Source organism: Octodon degus, unplaced genomic scaffold (genome assembly GCF_000260255.1).
Source record: "Octodon degus isolate 3935 unplaced genomic scaffold, OctDeg1.0 scaffold00017, whole genome shotgun sequence".
Lineage (NCBI taxonomy): Eukaryota > Metazoa > Chordata > Mammalia > Rodentia > Octodontidae > Octodon > Octodon degus.
Genome location: NW_004524593.1, coordinates 22,405,046 through 22,425,752, shown reverse-complemented (window position 1 = coordinate 22,425,752; position 20,707 = coordinate 22,405,046). Strand labels below are relative to the sequence as shown.

Below are 20,707 nucleotides of genomic sequence, written 5' to 3'. Positions count from 1 at the left end.
AGGAATCCTGGGTGTGGCACTTGATGTTCCTGCACATAGCTCGGCTTGTGGAGCAAAGACATGAAGGGCTTTTATGTGTGTAATCTATTTTACATTTTTATGTATATTTCAATTTTTATTCTATAATTGTTTTTGCATTTTGTATTTATTATAAACCCTTTCTTAAAAATCTCTCTCTCTCTCTCTCTCTCTCTCTCTCTCTCTCTCTCTCTCTCATATGTGTGTGTGTGTGTAATAAATATTCCCAGCAAACTCTTCTCTGGGATTGCATGTTTCATTGTATGATACGCATGTACCCCCGCCCCCCAATTTACTGAAATTAGGCCATGGAGAAGTAAATCTCAAGAGACGCAAGTCCAAGTCCTGGCTCTGCCGAGCTGCTCCCTGCCTGGCTCTGGCCCAAGGCCGCCATCCCCGGGTCTCTGGCCACCGCACCTCCTCAGGTTCTCAGCTTCAGTCTCTGCTGTCCAGGCATTGGGACTGAGTCCAGGCACTTGGCTCCCCCTGGGCTGGGCAGAGTGTACATGTCACCTTGCTGAGTCACCTGGACAAACCAGGCAGTGCTGTCCGCGTCCTCAGTGGGGAAGCTGGCCCGTGGTACTCAGGACTGCAGAGGGGTGCATGCTCCTGGCTCTGGGGCTGGAACAGGACCTTCTGTCACCTCTGTGTCACAGGCCACCTTCTGACCTGCCTGCTCGGACCCCTCTACCGGTCACCTGTTTGTCCTGCCAAGGGCTGGGGCTGAGGACTCATGTGTCTGTAGCTGGACTCATTGGAGAACTCTGGCACGTTCTGTGCCACACGATCCACACGGGGCTCCGCCAGATTCCGGCTTGGTGCACCAGGAAGCAGGCCTCAAGTTGCTGCACCTGCTTGCTTCTCCCCAAAACGGGCATTGCACAGTGGACAGAGCCATCTGCGGGGTGTATAGGAGTGTTTTCTCAGCTCACCGACCCCCAGAAAAACCCTTTGGACTTGGCCTGAATCTTCCTCTGCCCTGGGTAACAGGATGCTCCTCCGCCGCCTTCTATGGAAACTTCCACCCACAGAGCTAGCTCCCTTGCTAGATGCCTTCTCTGTGCAGCCTGGGGTGTGTCTCCTTGGGTAGGAACTAGTAGTTCCCTGGGGAGAGGATTGTAAGACCTGAGTGGACCCCTCCTGGCCCTGAATTTGAGATCTGCGGTTCGGTAAAATTGGTCCTGTGTGCGGATCTGGACCCGGGCATCTCCCGGAAGGGTCCCAGGTATGGACCTCAGCATCCTCTGGAGGTGTCCCAGGTGCAGACCCCAGCGTCCCCTGGAGGGGTCCTGTGTATCTAGATGCCAGCACCTTCTGGAGGGGTCCTGCGTGTGGACACCAGTGTGCTCTGGAAGGGTCCCAGGTGTAGACCCCAGTGTCTCCTGGAGGGGTCCTGTGTATGTAGACACCAGCACCTTCTGGAGGGGTCCTGGGTGTGGAACCCAGAGTCTCCTGGAGGGGTCTTGCGTGTGGACACCAGCGTCCCCTGGAGGGGTCCTGCGTGTGGACCCCAGCATGCCCTGGAGGGGTCCCAGGTGTGGACTCCAGGGTCTCCTGGAAGGGTCTTGTGTGTGGACCCCAGCATGCCCTGGAGGGGTACTGGGTGCGGACCCAGGCTGGGTGGCCCGCAGCCCAGGCTGCTTCCCAGTCGCCTGGCCTAGGGCTTCTTTGCCCAGGACTGCAGTCAGCAGTACGGACCAGAAATCTGCCTGGGAAACAGGAGGCTCCCTGCCTGGACCTGCTGGCTCCTGAAGCACACGCAGGGAGAACAGGCCTGCTGCTCACACGCATTTTCTCAGGGGTCGAGAGCTCAATTTTGAGATGCTGTTTGCCCCAGCATCAACACAGGTTCCTACACAGCCTTTGTGGGAAGTGGGCCAGGTGAGCGGCGCTCGGAGGAGGCAGGGGTGAAGAGGAGCAGTTTTCCTCTCACAGTCTGCTCCTTCCTGGAGAAAGCACGCTGCGGGCGCCCAAGCTGCGGGTGCACGGGGCCAAACACTGTGAAGTCGGGCTGCCCTGGGTGGGCAGGGTGGGAACTGTGGCCTTCTCCGTAGGACAGCAGCTCGTGAACTGCTTTAAAGCTGCCAGCTGTGTGAGTTCCTAGTTCTTTTTCTTAATAAAAGTTTAAAAGTAAAAACTCCGAAATATTAACCTACCATTTTTTAAAAAATCTTTTAAATTTTCTTTTATTATTATCATCTTTTTGATGCCGTACTGGGGATTGAGCCTACGGTCCGCACTTGAACTGTGTCCCCAGCATATTTTTATTTTGAGTCAAAATCCCATGATGTGTCAGGTTGCTGAGCTGCCAGGGCTGAGCTTGCAATTGCGGCCCTCCTGACCAGCCCCCCAGAGGGCGGGGGTTACAGCCGAGTCTTCTGGGGTGCTACTTCTTAAAATGCTTCTTTCACACTGAAGGCGCTTCCTATCTGCTAGAGTTTGTTTCAAGGTGCTTTATAGTGAAGCAGTTTAACCTTGTACCAGGCTACGAGGAGGGCAGCAGTACACAGCCTGCCATACACAGGGAGCAACTGAGGCAGAGAGGGCCGTGGATCCTCCCCGCACTTCACCTGGTATCTGGCAGGGCAGGCTCAGACCCCAGGGTCGGTCCCCAAAGTCCCTGCCCGCACCTGGCTCCTGGACAGGCTGTGTGTGAGTGGGTCGCCATGGGGGCTGGGGCCACGGAAGTGCCCTGGGGTCCTGTGATGCGATTCCTCTCACCCAGCTCCTCCGTCACCACCGTGGGCAGGTGACGCTGCATCCACCCTAGGGTGACACTTGGAGCCTCAGCAAGGGATGTGGATTCACGGGGGTCTCATGGCTCCCAGAAGCAGAAACCGAGGTGTCTCTGTGGCCTGGGCCTCTCAGCTCTACTCCTGCTTTAGCCTCCATACTGTGTCTCCTGCACTGCCCTGGCAGGGTCAAGATCGCTTCCTGCTGGGCCCATTCTGTGCCAACAGGCGAGCCAGCTTCCCGTGGAGCTGTGGGTGGCCAACCCCTGGAGGCACGGGACGTGGGACGCAGGGGTGGTCGGGATAGGAAGCTGTGTTCACTGCACCCGGGCCACCGCCTCCACGCCTGGGGGCAGCAAGCCCCGCACCCTGCAGGGCTGTCCACTGGGGCGACGTCTACACCGTCCACACCCTACGCCATGGGGCAGCAGGACACAGATGAGGGGACCCTGCCTCATCCCTCCTGGAGTTCGCCCCAACAGCATGCCCACATAGTCCCCACCCTCGCCACAGAGCCCGTGCACACGCACAGGCGCCTTCCCCGCCCCCACCTCCTGCCACCTGTTGGCATTACGTCATTGGCCTTCCAGAGCACAGTTGCACCCAAGGCCTTAAACAGAGCGGCTCTTCTTGCATTGTTTGCACTCAAAGAGCTGACACAGAGCCAGCTGATGTCATTGTGTGGCTTTGTGTGGCTGCCATGGCAACTGGGCAGGTGGGAGCCTCGCTGCCGTGGTGGGGCAGGAGGCGGTAAGCAGGGTTTCCAAAGGCTTGCTGCTGTTTTTCAGAGTGTGGGGTTTTCTGGCATCCTTCTCCCTTTTTTCCTTTTTTAACTAACTGCTTTTAAGACCAGTTACAGTGTGAGCACCCTAAATAAGAAGGAAGTCTTTTTCTTTTCCTCTGTAAGAGTAAATCTCTTTAGCTCTCATTCTTTCCTCTCATGTGATGTGGAAAAGTGTCACAATTGCATTTTCCTGAAGAAGAAGAAGAAGAGTAAGTTAGAAGTTTCCACCACAGCGTCAGTGTGGACTGTTTGTTTAGAGCTTTACAGAGGCAAAGCTGAGCAGATTTTAAATAACTCTCTGGGATCTCCTTTCATGGAGCTTGTGGTGCTGGTGCTGAATGGCTTCTATTTACTTATTTTTTGAAGTATTCACTGGTGAAGGTTTTTCTACTTTTTCATGTTTCCCTGGACTTTGGAAATTCTCTTTCACACTTCATTGTTTTCTCAGCAAAATAGAGTAATACGTAAGCAGAGCCATCATCGGCAGAAATCAGTCAAAGTGCGTGTGTAGCTCTTGTCTTTCTTTTCAGAAAGGGAGGTTTTGTGTTTTTTACCCATTTGGCATGAGTAAAGGGATTGTGACATGGACTTGGAGTTTTCTGGGGACCTGGCATCCTGACAGGAGGGTGTCTCGGTCACCGCTGGCCCTGAGACGCCAGCTGGGCTGGATGGCAGCTCCCTGGACAGCCTCCACAGAGCGGACGTGAAGGAGAAGACACGTGCGGCTCAGACGTCTTGTCCTCCTTGCAGCAGAGCGCGTCCTGCTCACACTTTGCATCCTCTGGCATGGCTCTTGGGACTGCTGTGGCAGACACGAGGCATGTGTAACATGTTGGGGACAGATGCCGCGCTGTGTTCTGGTGGCTTCCAGCTAATAGAGGCGTTCAGTCTCCCTCTGCTCAAAGACCAGGCCAGACTGTCTTGTTCTATTGGATATAAATGCCTGCTCCTGAGGCGGAGGATGGAACAAAGATCCCACACCCTCGTGTGTGCCACTGGAGCCCCTGGTAATCCTCTGGGTGTGGTCATGTGTCCAACCACGTGTAACAAACAATGAAGGGACATTTCAGCAATGAACTGTGCTTCTGTCTGCTCGCAGCCCTCACCTCTTGGGGGCTGTTTTTAGCTCGCCCTCTTTTCAGGGTCTGTTACTACACAGAAGCATTCTTTTGGTTCTCATATGCGTTTCCCTTTTAATGCCTATGTAATAGTCCTTGGAATGAATGATGATGTTTGCTTTTACAGAAATCCTACTTGGGCTTTTTTTCTGGCCTTTCCACTAAACAGAAGGTACCAGGCCACCTCTTCATTTGCCTGGCTGTGGGTCCCAGGCCTTCACCCCCATAATGGAGACGGCACTTGCCCAGGTGGGGGGCACACTTGCACTTGAAAATGGGGAACCAGATGACCTGAAGCCTTGTGGGCTGCACCCCTGGCTCCCGTGACAGAGCAGGCCTGGGGCTCAGTGTCTCTTAGCTGCAAAGCGCTTCCCCATGGGCTCCCTTCCCCACCCTCCACCAGCCACAAACAGGGCGGGCACTGCTCTCAGACCCCGTGTCCCTGGAAGGTGATGCCATTGTCCTCACTCTGACAGGGAAACTGAGACACAGCCAGAGGAGCTTGGGGGACTGTGACAGAGCTGGGTTCTAACCAAGGCATCTGCCCCTCCTGTGGCCCTGCCTTTGGTCACTCTGCTGGGTGCACCCTAGTCAGATGGGCAGAGTGTGGGTCTCAGTTCTGCAGAGGGGGCCATTGCCCCACCTTCCTCTCCCCAGCGCAGGGTTCTCTGCAGGCCCCAGGCAGACAATGCAGCCAAGGCTGTTGGATGGGAGCTGTTTCCTGGAAGGTGCCCTGAGGGATATATTCTAAGCCTGGAGCAGTGGTGCACTCTGGAGGCCGAGGCAGGAGTCTCCGGTGGGAGAATCACGAGGCTGAGGCTGAGGCAGGGAAAATCGCACATTATAGACCAGCCTGGGTAACTTAGCAATAGCCAAATCCTGTCTCAAAACAGAAAAGGGCTGGGGATATAGCTCAGTGTGAAGGCCCTGGGTTCAACTCCCCCTACCAAAAACCAAAGCATGTTCTGAAGCCCTCTGTGCAGGGAAGGGAGGTTGGTTATGTGCCCCCAAGCGGACCCCACTTTTGTCCTGGTTTGATACCTAAGAGTGCAACACCAGCACCCCACACATAGGCAGTGACCCCCCTTGTGCAGCTCCAAGGTCACTATGGTCACTATGGCTTTCTGTCTACCATAGGAGGGCTTAGCAGCTTTAAGCAGAACCACGAGAACTTGTGTGACAACTCGCTGCAGCTGCAGGAATGTCGCGAGGTGGGTGCAGCTGTGGCCCCCGGCCTGCTACCTCAGCCTGTGCCCAGCACGCCGGACATCGAAAGCGCCGAGCTCACGCCCATCTTGCCCTTCCTCTTCCTGGGGAATGAGCAAGATGCGCAGGACCTGGACACCATGCAGCGGCTCAACATTGGCTACGTGATCAATGTCACCACGCACCTGCCCCTCTACCACTATGAGAAGGGCCTCCTCAACTACAAGCGCCTGCCGGCCACTGACAGCAACAAGCAGAACCTGCGGCAGTACTTCGAGGAGGCCTTTGAGTTCATCGGTAAATTTGCCCCTGCTGCCCTCTGCCCAGGCGATAGCGAGGACTTGCTGTGTTCCTGGGCCCCTGGGATGGGGGTGGGGGTTGGGGGTGGAGGCGGGGTGGGGTGGGGGGTGTCCTCCTTGGTCCTGCATGCTGGTGCCATTCGGTGTGGCTGGGTCTGGCCACCTGGAAATGCTTGGGCCAAGGGGCAGCGGCTGTGTGTCCCTCCCCTGGGCACCCTGCTCCACCCAGTCCGTGGTATATGGGGGGGTGTCACTGCATCTCTCAGTTAAACTAAGCCACCATCCTGGTGGTCTCTGCCCAGAGGTGGCAGAGAAAGCTATTTTTCTGAGGCCTGCCCTGAGGCTTTAGGCACTTACTGCTTTAAGTTTGCATATATACCCATCCATGCTTGTGGTCACTATGGTCATGCTCAGCGTGGGGAGCTGGTGTGAGTCCACCACGCAGTTTCCTTCCCTCTGTGTCCCCTCGCTCCCCCTTGCTCCACTCTTTGTCCCCTCCCATAGGGAAAGATCTTCTCCCTGAGTCCTGTTGTGTCTCTTTTATGCTGCTCTTTATTGCCGCTGTTGTTCTCATAGAGGAGAATCCACGCACTATTTAAGCTGTCAGTCTGACTTCCCACTTAGCATTACGGCCGTGAGGTACCTCTGCTTTCCTGCATGAGTGGAGCTCCTCCTCCTCTTCCTCCTTATGGCAGCCAGGGCTCACATCTAGGTATCGAAGTATATCGTGTATAGGTGTACGTCATGCGTTCTCCAGCCTCTCCTCTACTGACAGACCTTAGACATAGACACGTAGGCCATTTCCAAGAGCTGGCTGTTGCGGGCTGCGCTGCTGCGAGCCTGCGCAGGTTCTGCTCTTCCTCTGAGGCCTTTGAAGTCAGGCGGCTCCCACAGGCCCAGCCTCCCCTGCGTGCCAGTGCAGAGCACATGAGCAGAAGGGACACACTTTCTCCTACTGCTTCTCAGTTCTTAAATGCCACCTAACAGACAGCAGCACGTGATCCAATGTGAGGGTTCCCTGACAGTCATCCTGATCTCCATGACATGAAGAAGCTCAGGTTGTGTCTTCCCTAGTAGGTCCTGAGGAGGAGGAAGAATGTTCTAGCAACCGCTGGCTCTCTCGTCCCCCCAAAGGAAGCAACCCACTGCCTCATGCTGATCTAGACTTTTGCTTGAGCCGTGGCAGGGCTCAGGTGATCAGGGTGGACACCGGCCCTCACTTAGCAGATTTTTGACAGCTTTGCAAGCGACTCTGGCTTCTTTTGCCCTGAGCAGTGGCTGGCACTTTGCCTGGCTCACACAGTGGTCCACTCCCCTCCATTCCAGGAGGCACACGCTCATGGCTGCTGCTCCTCCATCAGAAGGAGGGCTCGGGTCTCACCGACGCAGGTGGCCTGCTGGAGAGCCAGAGCCCAGTGCTTGCCCAGCTGCTGTCCAGGGCTGTGATGCCCTGAGCTTTGGTACCAGTCAGCAGCGCAGGGTGCAAAGATGCCTCTTCCTCCCCGAGTGCACAGAGCAGGCCAGGGGCTTGCTGCCCCATAACAGCGTCGTGGGTGAGTCCACCAGCTTAACCCTAGCTGGAGGAAGCTGGGATTGTTTTTCCTCTAATGAACAGCATAAGCACACTTGTTGTAATAGGATTTCACCCAAAGTGCTTGCATTCCTTGTAGATTATTCAGGCTTGCCTGGCTTTAATTTTTAGAAGAAAAAAAAAACCCAATAAGCCATAGCATTTAGCTGGAAGAGCAGCTCAGAACCATGGCCCCTGGAGGCAGCGTGTTTTACCCACTGTCATCCTGGATCAACCAGAATCTCTCAGAGCTCCCTGCGAGTGAGACGATCTGATCCCCAGTCCTTGAGGCAGGGAGGATGGGGCTCTGGGGTCTTTTTTTTTTTTTTTTGCAGAACCAGGGATTGGACTCAGGCCCTTGTGCTTGCCAGGGAAGTGCTTTTTCCACTAAGCCATCTCCCCAGCCCCTGGGCTCTGGGTCTTGAGTGACCCTATGCTGAGCGGCTGCACCCGGAGCACAGCCAGCCCAGCACTACGTGTGTGCTCTCTCTGTCTCCCTCCTGGCCTCGGTGGGAAGGCTGACAAATGGCCCCCGCTAAAGACCAGACTGAAGAAGGGCGATCTCCTTGAATTGCCATTGTCCTTTCCAGCATTGCAGTCTTGTAGAAGTAGGCCCCACAGGCCCGTTTCGAGGATAAAGCCCTCAGCCTGCTTCGTTCCCAGGTCAGCGGGCGAGCGGCCAGGGAAAGCTTGAGCCACATGTCACGCAGCTCAGCCCCCTTCCCCGCCTCGTGGGTCCCGCTTCGGCCCTGTCGCCTGGGGCTCGCAGTCCCCGTCTGCTCCTCGAGGGGGCCCGAGGTCGCTGACCGAGGCGGCCCCTGTGGCCCTGGCGCCCTCCGTGCGTGCCGTGCGGGTCCGCTGTGCCACCCCCGCCCCCACTGAGCCCCCCCACTGAGCTGCCCGCTCACCCCTGTCTCCGTCCCGCAGAGGAGGCGCACCAGTGCGGCAAGGGGCTGCTCATCCACTGCCAGGCCGGCGTGTCCCGCTCCGCCACCATCGTCATCGCGTACCTGATGAAGCACACCTGGATGACCATGACGGACGCCTACAAGTTCGTCAAGGGCAAGCGACCCATCATTTCCCCCAACCTCAACTTCATGGGGCAGCTGCTGGAGTTCGAGGAGGACCTGAACAACGGCGTGACCCCGCGGATCCTGACGCCCAAGCTGGTGGGCGTGGAGACCGTGGTGTGACCCGCCGCCGCCGAGGGCGGCTTCCGCGTGCGTCCGCTTGCTTTCTTTTTTCCTCTTTTTTAGTTGGAGGCATAGTTTGTGAATGGAATGGAAGCGAATCTGTTTAAAGACTTTTCATTTTTAACAAGTGTGAGGAGACTAGCCATGAGGCCCCGCAACCCACCTCCTGCGCAGTGCGGCGAGCGGAAGGCGGAACGAGTCTTTGCGCCGCGGGGAGAGCTCTGCGCTCCGGTTCTTCCTCTTCCTTGAAGCTGCTTGTGGAGTTCACCAGAAATAGTCTGTGCAGGTCCATAGACGAAGATACCAAACCTTAAGCCACTTCACGAGAACCCAAAGTAAGGAGCGAGGACGTCGAATGCTGCAGGCTCGGGGCTCCTCGGGCGCCCCACGTAGGAAACCAAACCCAGCCGCGCCAGCCCCGCTCGCGCGTGGAGGGTCGGGTGCTGCGACACTGCGCGAGGGTGCTGCCACGCGGTGTGCTTCAGGCTCTGGATTTGCCCCCTCTGGCTTAGACGTTTGTGGGTGACAGGAGGTGACCGTTACAGCCCACCTTCGCAGGCTTTGTGCAATAATGCCGTGTTCAGAGTGCAGAGTGTGCAGGCGTCGGCTGGCGCCGAGCGTGGCCAGGGCGCCTTGCCAGCCGGGGGAGGAATTCGGCAGTGCCAGGAACTTCCCTTCCCACTTTTTTCTTTTTCCTCTTTTCCCTTTTGACTCGATTCTGGTTACAGTGCCACAAACCTTGTTACATATGTATATCAGAATGTAAAAAAAAAAAAGACAAAAATTTATTTAAAAATATTTTTCGCAAAAAAAAAAAACAAAAAAAAAACAACAAAACCTTGGTGTGTTTCTGTTAATTATGTAAAAATTTATTTTCATTATATAAATGAAACTCATTTGGGGATGTGTGTTTCTTTCCTCTTTTGTCTCCCCTGGGACTCAATGGCTGCCCCCTGATCTCTAAAGCTGTGTCCAGTAAATACAGAAGAAATGAGACTCGGGATTTCCTCCAGGAGGGGAGGGGGCAGCACAGCAAACTCATGTAGAATCCTTGGGGTCCCAGGGCCTTATCCAGTGGCCACTCCCGTGCCATCAGTCCCATCTGCTGTCCTCCCTGTACACGGAGCCCCTGACACCCCACGTGCAGCCAGGCTCCTCCGCCTCTGCCCTGCCGCACAGCCCTGTCCCTTCAGGTTTATGTCCCTTCCCTTCACGGTCATGATGGCGTCTTCCCCTTAGGCCCGTCACTGACATCTCTCCAGCTTCCTCCCAGCAGCAGCAGCAGCTGAGCTTGTGGAGTGGGGTCAGCTTGCTTGAGGCCCTGCTCCTGACCTCCAGACACTGGGGTCCATGGGTTCTCTGTGCTTTGTGACAGTAGATGTCCAGAGGGACAGGGACACTGGAGCTGTGCAGCCAGCTGGGGTCCGGGCGAAGCTTGAGCCCTGGTGGGCTGATTCCTGGCTGCATCTGACGGCAGTATTTGAGTGAACGATTGCTTACAAATCTAACAAAATATTTTGACATTTACATCTTAAATAAAAAAGCTATTTAGATTTTTCTTTTATTATTAGAAAAAGAGAGGTTGAATTTAACCAGAATTCACTGAGCTGTTTGAGATTCTTTTGGCTTAATATAAACTGTTAATTAGCTGAAGAGTCCCTATTATGGTGTTTTCTGCTTTAACAGTTTGCTAGCAGACTATTTGCTTGATGCTAGAACTTATTTAAAGTCAGCTTTTGATACATAATTAATGATTTAAAATATATAATAGTTTGTCAAACCTTTTTCTGTTTGAATTTGAATGTTACATTTCTAATAGCATGTAAAAGTCTTTCTCCCTTTTTTTCCCTTCCTTTCTCCCTCCCTCCTTCCTTTCCTCTCTTTCCTTTCTTTAGATGAAGCAAGGGAGTCAATCAATCATTTCTATTCTTCAGCTACATGGAAATGATTCCTTTTTTTTTTTTTTTTAATGTACTTAGTGGGGCCTACAGGGTCTCATTACATGAATCAGACTCCTAGTGATCCTCCTGTTTTCAGCCTCCCAAGCACTGGGATTACAGGTGCGTACTACCATGCCCAGTATCATTCGCCTCAGCCCACTCTAGGGACGGGGCCAGCCTAGCATACCAGGAACCAAACCCCTCACCCCTGCGCTTGCCTAAGCAGGTGCTTTAATCCACTGGGCTATGGGCTTTCTTTTTTCTTTTTCTTTTTCTTTCTTTCTTTCTTTCTTTCTTTCTTTCTTTTTTTTTTTGAGGCTTACAATTTTAGGAGGAAGTCAGTCCCCTGCCCTGTGTACCTCCTGAGCACTCTGAGAGGGTGCTGGTCCTCTCTACTTGAGGCTTTCGGCCTTGGTTTCTCCATGAGAAATGACAACCACTTCATGAAGATAAAACAGACAGACAAACGCAGCCATTGCTCTGGAGCTCAGAGTCCCTGGTGCTCAGGGCTGTATCCTGGCTCGGGAGCTTGGGGCTGAGCTGGGCAAGGCTCACCTTCCATGGGAAGCAGAACTTCTGACCAGTGAGTCATCATTCCCAGAGCCAGCAAGGGCTGTGTGGAGCTGCTAAGCTCAGGGATGTAGCGGAGTCTACTGCAGCGGACAGTGTAAGAGCAGATGCGGTGGTCATTATCCCCTGATGTGGCGCAGGACACTGATGCCCCAGCAGCGGTGGGCATACTGACCCAGTGGCTGATGCTCTTCCAGTGGCTGAGGTCTAACTAGGGTGCAGCCGGCACCCAGCACAGAGCAAACAGCCTTTGCCTGCTGCTGTGGGACAAAGGTGGGAGGGCAGGAGACAGGAGGCTGGCCGCAGAGGCCGGCAGGATGAGAAGAGTGATGTGAGGACTGCGGTCACGGTGGGCAGTAGTGGGGAGCTCTGGTCTTCTGGAAGTTTGCTGAAATGGGAGAAAACTGGGGGAAGTGAACATGCCGGAAACCCTACTCCAAGCTGTGAAAGAAAGCGCCCCAAGTAGATACCTCCTTTCGGAAGGGAAACCACAATGAGCACAGACCTCACAGTAGTGGACTTCGCTGTCACTGTGGACGGCCCTTGGAAATGAGCCACACACATCAGTGGACCCCTCGAGCATGTGACAGCCAACGTCAGATGTTGGTTTCAAGCCATGAGCAGAGACAGCTGCCATGGGGGATTGGGAAGGGGGGGTAGCGGAAAATGAACAAGTGCTGGCCACAGATGGGGGGGCAGCAGTGACAAAGGGCTAGTGTGAGGCAGCAGGACGGGGACGCAGTGTTGCCCCCGTGCTCCATTTCCTCCCCTGAGACCATCTTTGTCAGTGCGTGCTCTAAGATTCACGCCAGGTGGCAGAAGCACGGAGTGGAGTGAAATAGGCTTGTCCCAGGAAACGAAGCTCAGGTCTGTGGGACTGTGGGAGGCCCCAGGGGAGCGCTGCTTCTGTCCCACAATGGCTGAGAATCTCTAGGCCAGTCCTGTCACCCAGGAAATGAGCTTGCCACAAGGTCGAGGTGTGCGAAGGGGAAGGGAGGAGGAAGCGAGGCGCAGCCCCCTTAGCCGCGCCAGCCGGGCCAGGCTACGCGGATCTAGAAGCCCCTGCCGGGGAGCCAAGCGGGTGCCTCCCCAGACTCCAGCGGAGCTAAGTGTGGAATAGGGAGGGAGCCCTGAGCTGTGAGCACGCCCCTGCCCTAAGTTGAGGTGTGGCCTGGATCCCCCAAAGCCGCGTGCAGTCACGTAGGACTGCGCCACCGCCTCCCTCCTGCTCCTCTGACCTCATGCAGCTGTGCCCAACAGCAAACCTCAGGCTGTGGCTGGCAGGAAAGGGAACTCTGGGCCTGGGCAGTGTCACTCCTGATGTGGCCACCACGGTCCAGCCCTGGCCAGCAGGCCCAACTGTCCTCACTTCTACCCACCATGCAGAAAGTCTGAAGGAGGCTACTTCTGCCTGCATGAACTTTCTCTGGCGCCGGGGAGACGTACTTTCCTCCACCAAGAGCTCCTCGGTAGCCTCTATTCGAGGCTGGCATTAAATCCTCTTCCAACTAAACTCCACTCTTCGTCCGATGTGCTGTGACTTAAACACTGAGGCACGGGGATGGCTGAAATGTATCTTCCACAATGGTGGGGTGAAACTCGGACAACAAGGAGCTTGCTGGAAGCTGGGTCTTTACAGATGCAATGAAGGCAGCAAGAGGTCGTATTGGGAGAAGACAGCTTACTCTATTCCTATTGTGCTTATACAAAGAGGCAGATTCACATATGCACACATTACCCAGCAAAAGAAAGTTACATGACGTCATAGCAGGGATTGGAGTGATACATCTGCAAGCCCAGGGTTACCTGGGACACCAGAGACCAGGGGGCAAAGAGAGGGGCATCCAGCAGACACCCCGGGGACCACACAGTGCAACAGCCTCAGCCAGCACCTTTGTGTAGATGTCTTGCCCGGACTGTCCAGCACAAGCTCTGTTGCGAGAAGCCACACAGTTGGCAGAGCTTTCTGCGGCAGCCCACAGCAGGCAGACACGGAGGATGACTGCCGCCGCCTTTTCTATTGGGACAGAATAAAGAATTAGCAAATATAAAGACATATTTCCATAAAAATAAGCTGTTGCTCACTCTCAAGATCCTGTGTCTGCAGCTGATGTTCAGAACTTCCGTCCTCCCTGGCAGCCTGGTCCTCGGCCAGCACCGCACAGCCCCTGGTCGCAGTGCCCTGCCTGTGGAGCGCACCTGGACCCTTGCCTAGAAGGATCCAGGCCTTGGCGATAGAGCTGATGTTGGGTTGCTCCTCATGTACCTTGTTACAGTAACCAAAGCAGTTGCAGGACATGACTGTGTAGCAGATGCCAACACACGCCTTCTCAGGCCTGTAGCCTCGTAATGACAGGTCCTGCTAGCACCCTGAGACCCAGGGCCTTCAGCCTGAGCCATAGATCTGGCCCTTTTTATTACTATTTTTGTGTGACAGGGTCTTGCTAAGTTGCGGGCTTATATTGGTTGATGATTTAGAGAATTTATTGCATCTTTTGGAACGTTAGCTTTGCCCCATGGAGTGCCCCATCCACCTAGCAAGGAGGCAGAACTGCCTGCAGAGCCACTCCCCCTTGCAGCGGCCTCTGAGTAATGAGAGCACGCAGGGCCCGGTGGATTCCGTGAGCGGGCGCCTTTGCTGCAGCTCGTTCAGCAAGCAGCACTTTCCCTGGTCAGAGACGAAGCCCTGCGCAATCCCGTGATGGTGGATAAGACGCAGGAGTTCTGTGAGCTCTCAGATGCTGATGCTGGCAAAAGTACACAGGCCTGAAAGGTCAGGCTTGGCCTGTATTCTGTGAGTCACTTGCCTGTGGCTACAGCCAGCCCAGCCCTGGGACTCCCTCGGGGGAAATCCATACTGCTGGTCTCGTGCAACGCCTCGATGTCTACACCACGGCTGCTTCATCACAAGCTGATTCAAAGAAGGGAGGGTCTGGAGAGAGAGGTCTGAAGTCACAGAAAGTGCCATCCTACCACGACTCGGGCCTGTCTGTCCTGCGGCTGAGCACCCACGGGGCACACGTATTGGATGAATGACTCCACACCAGATCTCTGTCTAACACAAATATCTTTAGTACCATGGGGACCGCTAGATTTAGAAATAAAAGCAGCTAGCAGGGCAGCCTTGGCCTACCGAGGAGACCTCTCTCACTCCTGACCTGGCCACAAAGACAATGTCCTTTCGTCCTCCTTGGTCACTGGGCTGAAGTGTGTGCCCAGGGAGGTCAATGTGGTCTCCACCTCCCAAGGGCGTCTCCTGCTTTCTGCCTAGTGGAGGCAGAGGTCAGGTGCACCCTGTTAGCTGTGTGCATGGAAGGGCTTCCCCGGCAGGCAAGACACTACTGGACCCGCACCTTTCCTGGAGGGAGGCCTGCGGACTCTGTGGGACTTAGGCCTTGTCCTTTCCCTTGTCAAGAGGAAGTGAACACGTGTGTGAGTCCAGGTACAAATGCCGAGTGTGGGGGACTCACACGCCGGGCCTCAGCGACAGCCCCTCCTCCTCTGAAGGACACTCCTGCTGCAGCTTGCCACTCTGCCCACTGGCACAGGCCACACAGCCTCATGAACACCATGCACCTTCAAGGGTGTGGTGGGTCCACAGTGGTCCCCGTGGACAAAACTGTGACACAGCCATACAGCTGAAATACCCCTTCAGTGGGAGGTGGAGGACACACTGCTCAGCTGCTGGCCGGAGCCAAACTGCTGCTGATGGCCTTCGGCAAGGCCAGGAAGCCGCTCTGTCACGGCAAGGTGACGAAGGCCAGTGGCCTTGAAGGGCGTGTGATGGCTGTAATAGCTGCTTCACGCTGCAGTTGTCACAAGGGCCAGCCCAACAGAGTGTCAAGCAACATAGGATGAGCGTTATGCCAGGCAGCATCCAGGAGCACTGTGGAGAGGCGACGCGCCCCTTGGGAACAGCGTGGCCCAGTCGCCAGCTTGTCCTGCGTGGCTGGGGGCTGTGAGCGGTGGACCAGGGTGCTGAGTTTCACAGCGTGCGGTAAACTGTGGCTTGCCAGCGTTAACTGTGTCAGTTTCATCCAAGTTGCATACTGTGCCATTTCAGATTCCAGGTTTTCAAGAAATGCCATCCCAGGAGACGACACTTGGGTTTAGGGCTATGATCCTGAGACCCAAGGTTCAGACTACTCAATGGAAGCCACCCGGTTCTCCCCATGCAAAGAAAGCGCATCAATCAAAATCCAAAGTCAAGGTGATGTGATTGTGTTTTTTGACCTTGACGGCATTGCAGGAGCAGAGTTTGTACCCAGGAACACCGCCACCACCGCACATTTCACAGAACACCGCTGGGGAAGAGCCCTCGGGAGCTGGTTGTCAGAGGAGCTGCACAGGGAGCCCCGCTTGGGCCCCTCAGGGCCTGCTGCTCTTCCTCAGCTCCATCCCGCCGATATCATGAGAGAATAACAGAGTGGCTACACAGGGACCTCACACCCAGCACGCTCTGCATGACCTATGGGGGTGGGGCCCTCCTGGGCAGGGAGAGCCTCATGCTGGCTGGGAACCCTGGAACTGCCTGGAGTTAGGGGTGTTGTTATCATGCACTGTGGAGCTTCTACCCACCCGCGTGCTCTGCCTCCCCTCCCCTCCCTTCCCCTCTTTTCCCCCTCCTTCCTCCCCTTTCCACCCTTCTCCTTTCTTTCGCTTTGCTTTATTTGACCCCCCATCTCTCTCTCTCCTACCTCCCTCCTCCTTCCTTTCCTCCCTCTCTCCTTTCTCTCTTCCTCTGTCTCCTCTGTCTCTTTTCTCTCCCTGGCTGTTCTTACTCAAATTCAAGACCTAGAGGCCCAGACCCTCCTCCCTGTCTTGGGGCCCGGTCCCCCGTGGAACTGTCCTCCTGTGGCTGCTCTCAGTCTGTGGTCTGGCTGCTCGGCTCCCAGACTTTCCCCAGTGCTTTCCTGGCTGGTGTGGTTTCCATCGTGAGCTGCATCTGAAAGTCAGTGAGGGGCGCTCAGAGGTCACGGCACTTCTAGCTCCTGAGCTGCGCAGCCCGTGGTGCTCCAGTGTCCTCTGGCCTGAAGCCTGGTGCCTTCTCTCTGCTCCCAGGGCCTCTGTGGCCCTCGGGGCCAGGGCGCCTGGGGGTGGCTTGCTCTTGGGTTCTTCTGTATTTACCACAGCCCAGCTACCCGCAGGCCCCAGGGTGGGGAGGGTGATGAGCTGTTCCAGTCCCTGCTCAGAGTCGCCCTGAGCAGAGTCGCCCTGAGTTGTCTTAATTGCAGCAGATGAGCAGACGTCTCATTAATCCTCCCCATCAGTGTGTGCTGCGCCCCAAAATAGCCTTGAGCTCGGCCAGGCTGAGCTGGCGTTGGGCTGGTGCTTTTGTCCATATTTGGAGAGGGAGAGATCTTGTCCCAGGGATGTGTGGACGTGTGTGTGTGTGTGTGTGTGTGTGTGTTGGGGTGAGGGGCGGTCTAGGAATCTGGAATCTTAGGAAATACAGGAGCAGGATGTGGCACAGTGCAGACATCACATCAGATCTGGGCAGGTTTGGGCCCAGAAGTTCCGCGGGCGGGCGCTGAGACGCGTCCCTCAGGCCCTCAGCCTGCGCGTGGCCTCCGGGCCTGAACGCATGCACAGTTCACACTCTTTTGTGTTTCCACTAAGTGTAGCCTCTGATCTCAGCCATCACGCTTTAGCACGACTTACTGCTCACAGCTTTACAGCTAACAAGGGTCTTTGTCTTTTACATCTGTCAGCCTCCTGGTGAGAAGGAAGTCGGAGCACAGGCCTGGCTGGGAAGGGGCGCTCTGCACGCGGGCTGCTGGAGGCCCGAGGTCCTGTCTTCAGGCTTGGATTATCTTAGTGATAGCATCAGGGTAGTGCGGAGGAAAGATAAGGCTCTGGGACCAAATAGTTTCAACTTCCCAAGACCCGGAGCAAGTTGTTCCAACACCCAGGAGCCCTCATTGTGGGGATTAAGCAGTGCAGTGAAGAGAGTGCAAATAAGAAGGGAAAGAACGGTCTTTAGTGCCTCGAAGGCTGTGCCACTTGGCACCTTTCTGGCAGAGAAGGTAGCAAATGGGCCTGCACCCTACTCCCGCAGTGGCGCTTAGCCTGGCCTCCGCAGCTCCATTCTCCCTCCGTATCCGTGATGCCAGAGAGAAGAGGCGCTGAGCACCGGTCCCTCTGCCGTTCCCAGTTCCAGGCCCATGCCCTGTATTTCCAGCAGCGTCTACAGCTCAGACAAAGCACCAAGAGCTGAATATGTCTCTTTCTTGAGCTGGGGATTGAACTCAGGCCCTTGAGCTTGCCAGGCAAGTGTTTATTCTACTGAGCCATCTCCCCAGCCCCAAGAGCTGAATATGTAGAAGACTAGAAAATAAATATGTGTTAAGCAGCTGAGTGGTTCCATGCATTGCAGGGAGAGATGTAGATGTAAGGAATTTTAATTTTACTTTCACCAAAATACCTAGGTATGTTTCATATTACTGAGGAAAAGGAAAGCTCCAAAAAGATGAATAATTTACAAAGAAAAATGGTTTATGGTCCCAACTGCCCACCCAATACCGGGAGGGGAATGCAGATGAAGGAGAAAGCGAGGGGATCACATACACCGCTGCCCTCAGACACGGGGGAGGCCAGGCCTCTGGCCAGCAGGAGGCTGCAGAGCGCCTGAAGGTCACTGAGTGCTCAGCAAACCCTACTCCACCCTCGGGCCGGGGCGCAGGTCTTCTCGGTGCTTCTCACCAGCTCTCTAGAGGGTGGCACTCTGTCTCTGTCTTGTGGCTGACAAACAGTGGCTCTGCAAAGCCCAACAGGGAGCTGGTTAGAGTCCTAGGGGAGGAGCTGGCTCAGAGCTGGGACCCTGCATGCTGACCCTGGCCTTTACTGCTCCCTCTCGAGGCAGGGTGCCTCCCCCAGGCACAGATCTGGGCGTCCCTGCTGGGTGAGCATTAAGCATAGGCCAGGGCTCAGGCCACTGTGGGGAACTGCTCAGCACTGCACCTTCTGACATCTTTGCCCCGCTGACCACCAGCCAAGTCTCCCCAGGCTGGCCAGCTCAGGGGCACACGTGAGCACCGTCCCTGCTGCGATGTCCTGTGAGGCCATGGTCAGTAGAGCTTTTGGGCTTGGCTGCTGGGCAGGCATGTGACTCACACGTGCCTCGGCCCTTAGAGTAGCCAGCCATCCTCTGCCATATTCCAGGCACTGCAGGTCCCAGGTCAGCACTGCCTGGGCCGGGCAGTCCCCAGGGGCTGGGCAGCGACTGTCATCTCCTCCACCCACAGCCGTGACACCCGAGGTCCCTCTGCCTCTCTCGTAAGGGTGTGTGGGGGGCACTTGGGCTGCAGTGACATCCATAATCATCCTCGGGCTCGAGAGCCAGCCTGAAGGTGTTGTCCAGCTGAAGCCTCTCTGATGTTAAACTGCAGATGAAGGAAGCATGTGTGGCTATGGTGTGGCCTTTCTCATCCCAGCAGAGGTGCCAGCGCTTGCTTCCTGAACTGCATGTCACCTACATGTCACCACAGGAAATGGGAAGAGGTTCTAGACCTCTCCAGTTTATGGACTGATCAAATCTCAGAGTCCGCAGCAACCCATACTGACCTTTCTCACAGAAATGCAGGAACACCCACTTTAAATAAAAAACTATGACTCTACATTGCTAAACCTGAAAGTAAGGTATGGATTCTCTGGGGGTTAGAAATGAAGGAGCTCACAACTCTTGTTGCATAGGTCCTGCTTTACCTTGGTCTTAACCATCCAGTAGAAAAGTATGAAGACGAAATATAGGAAGTAAAGCCATGCTGTTACGTTGAGCTGTGGGGGACTCAGGTCAACAATTTCTGACATTGCCAGTCAGCAGAAGACCCAATACTATTATGGGCTACTGGACTCTTTTGGAATATTTTGTTGAGTTTACACACCTATAATATTCAAATAACAGAACTTAACCAAAAAAAAGGGTATACACATGAATGTCCATTTTGTATCTGTGTATTCAATGTGGTTAGGATAGATATATAGTTACATTCTCTTAATGAGTAGAGTGATTTGTTCTGATGGTGTTTGTAGATTGTATATCATGTCCGCATCTTGTACAGCAATTAACCACCGGGAAGAATGTATGCAGTGTGTTAATTATTGAAACTGTCCTACCAATTTGATTTTAAACTGTCTCATTGCTATTTGTTTATCAATAAAATTATGGAAAAAAAAGAAATGAAGGAGCTCAAGAAAGAAGAAGCAAATGGGATTTGAATAACTCAGAGGCAAGCACCACTGGGGAGGGGCAGAGTCACTTTGTACTTGGTGGAGGGAGACAGAGCTACCTCCTCCAAGGACGCCATGGCTGCAGATGGGACTCTGGTTCCTGCTTAAGAAGGCAAAGCACAGTTAGTAAGATGCCTCCACACTCAGTCATGCACAGTGATAGCAATCAGAACCCCTAGCTTCTGCTAGACAATTGCATGGTGAATGGCTTAATTAAAGACAAGTGATGTGGTTCTGGGGGCTCCAGGAAGGTCAGCTGGCTGGCATGTGGTGCTGGGGGATTGAACCGCAGTCCCTGTGCTTTGCTGAGCTTGTTCTAAGTAGGTGCTTTAGACCACTGAGCCATCTCACCAGCCCCCAAATGGGTCTTTAGATAGCCCTGTCCTGGTGGTATTTTCAATAGCCACTAACCCTACGTAGTACAGTATGGGGGTTGTAAATTGGCGTGGAAATTTAAAGCAGGTTCTTGCTGGTGCACAGCACAAATTAGTTATATATGGAGATAGTAGTTTTTCATCTTCAGTTATCTCTGAGGTAGCTTATACGAAATAATCGTTGTTCTGTTAACTAAATACCACTCTGTAATTGAAAAAAAAGTTGCTACTGTTTTGTTGACATTCTGAATACTTCTAAGTAAACACAATTTTTTATTACAAAAAAAAAAGTCAAACCCTAGCATGCTGTAGCTGGGTGCAGATAAAAGGAAGAGTTCGGCCATTTCCAGGGAGGGAAGGGAGACAATTTTCTTACCAAAAAAAAAAAAAAAAAATTAGCTGCAAGACTGACAGCTGACTTTTCAACAGAAACAATGAACACCAGAAGATGATTAAGTACCTTTTAAAAACGTATTGAAATAACTATCCACATACAATTCAACACAGTGACAGTACATGGCAATATGACAAAATAAATAATATGTGAGCTTAAACGGTGGGCTTACGATATGTGAGCTTACATATGCAATGCACAATACCATAAAACAGCATTCATATCCGTAACCCCAACATTGGACTGTGAACCAATCAGACTCTAGAAGCTTCCCCCATGA

General features: G+C 54.1%; 1 protein-coding gene across 3 annotated transcripts in view; it reads left to right on the top strand.

Moving 5' to 3' along the window:
• Nucleotides 1-9,085, top strand: part of Dusp10 (dual specificity phosphatase 10) — a 38,224-nt gene extending 29,139 nt beyond the window's left edge. For all 3 annotated transcript variants that reach the window (XM_004626883.3, XM_023710384.1, XM_023710385.1), the window contains 2 exons: nucleotides 5,790-6,155; nucleotides 8,655-9,085. In XM_004626883.3, coding sequence (XP_004626940.1) covers nucleotides 5,790-6,155; nucleotides 8,655-8,920 — 632 coding nt within the window. In that variant the 3' untranslated portion in view covers nucleotides 8,921-9,085. The remainder of the gene's footprint in view (nucleotides 1-5,789; nucleotides 6,156-8,654) is intronic.
• The last annotated feature ends 11,622 nt before the right edge of the window (nucleotides 9,086-20,707 follow it).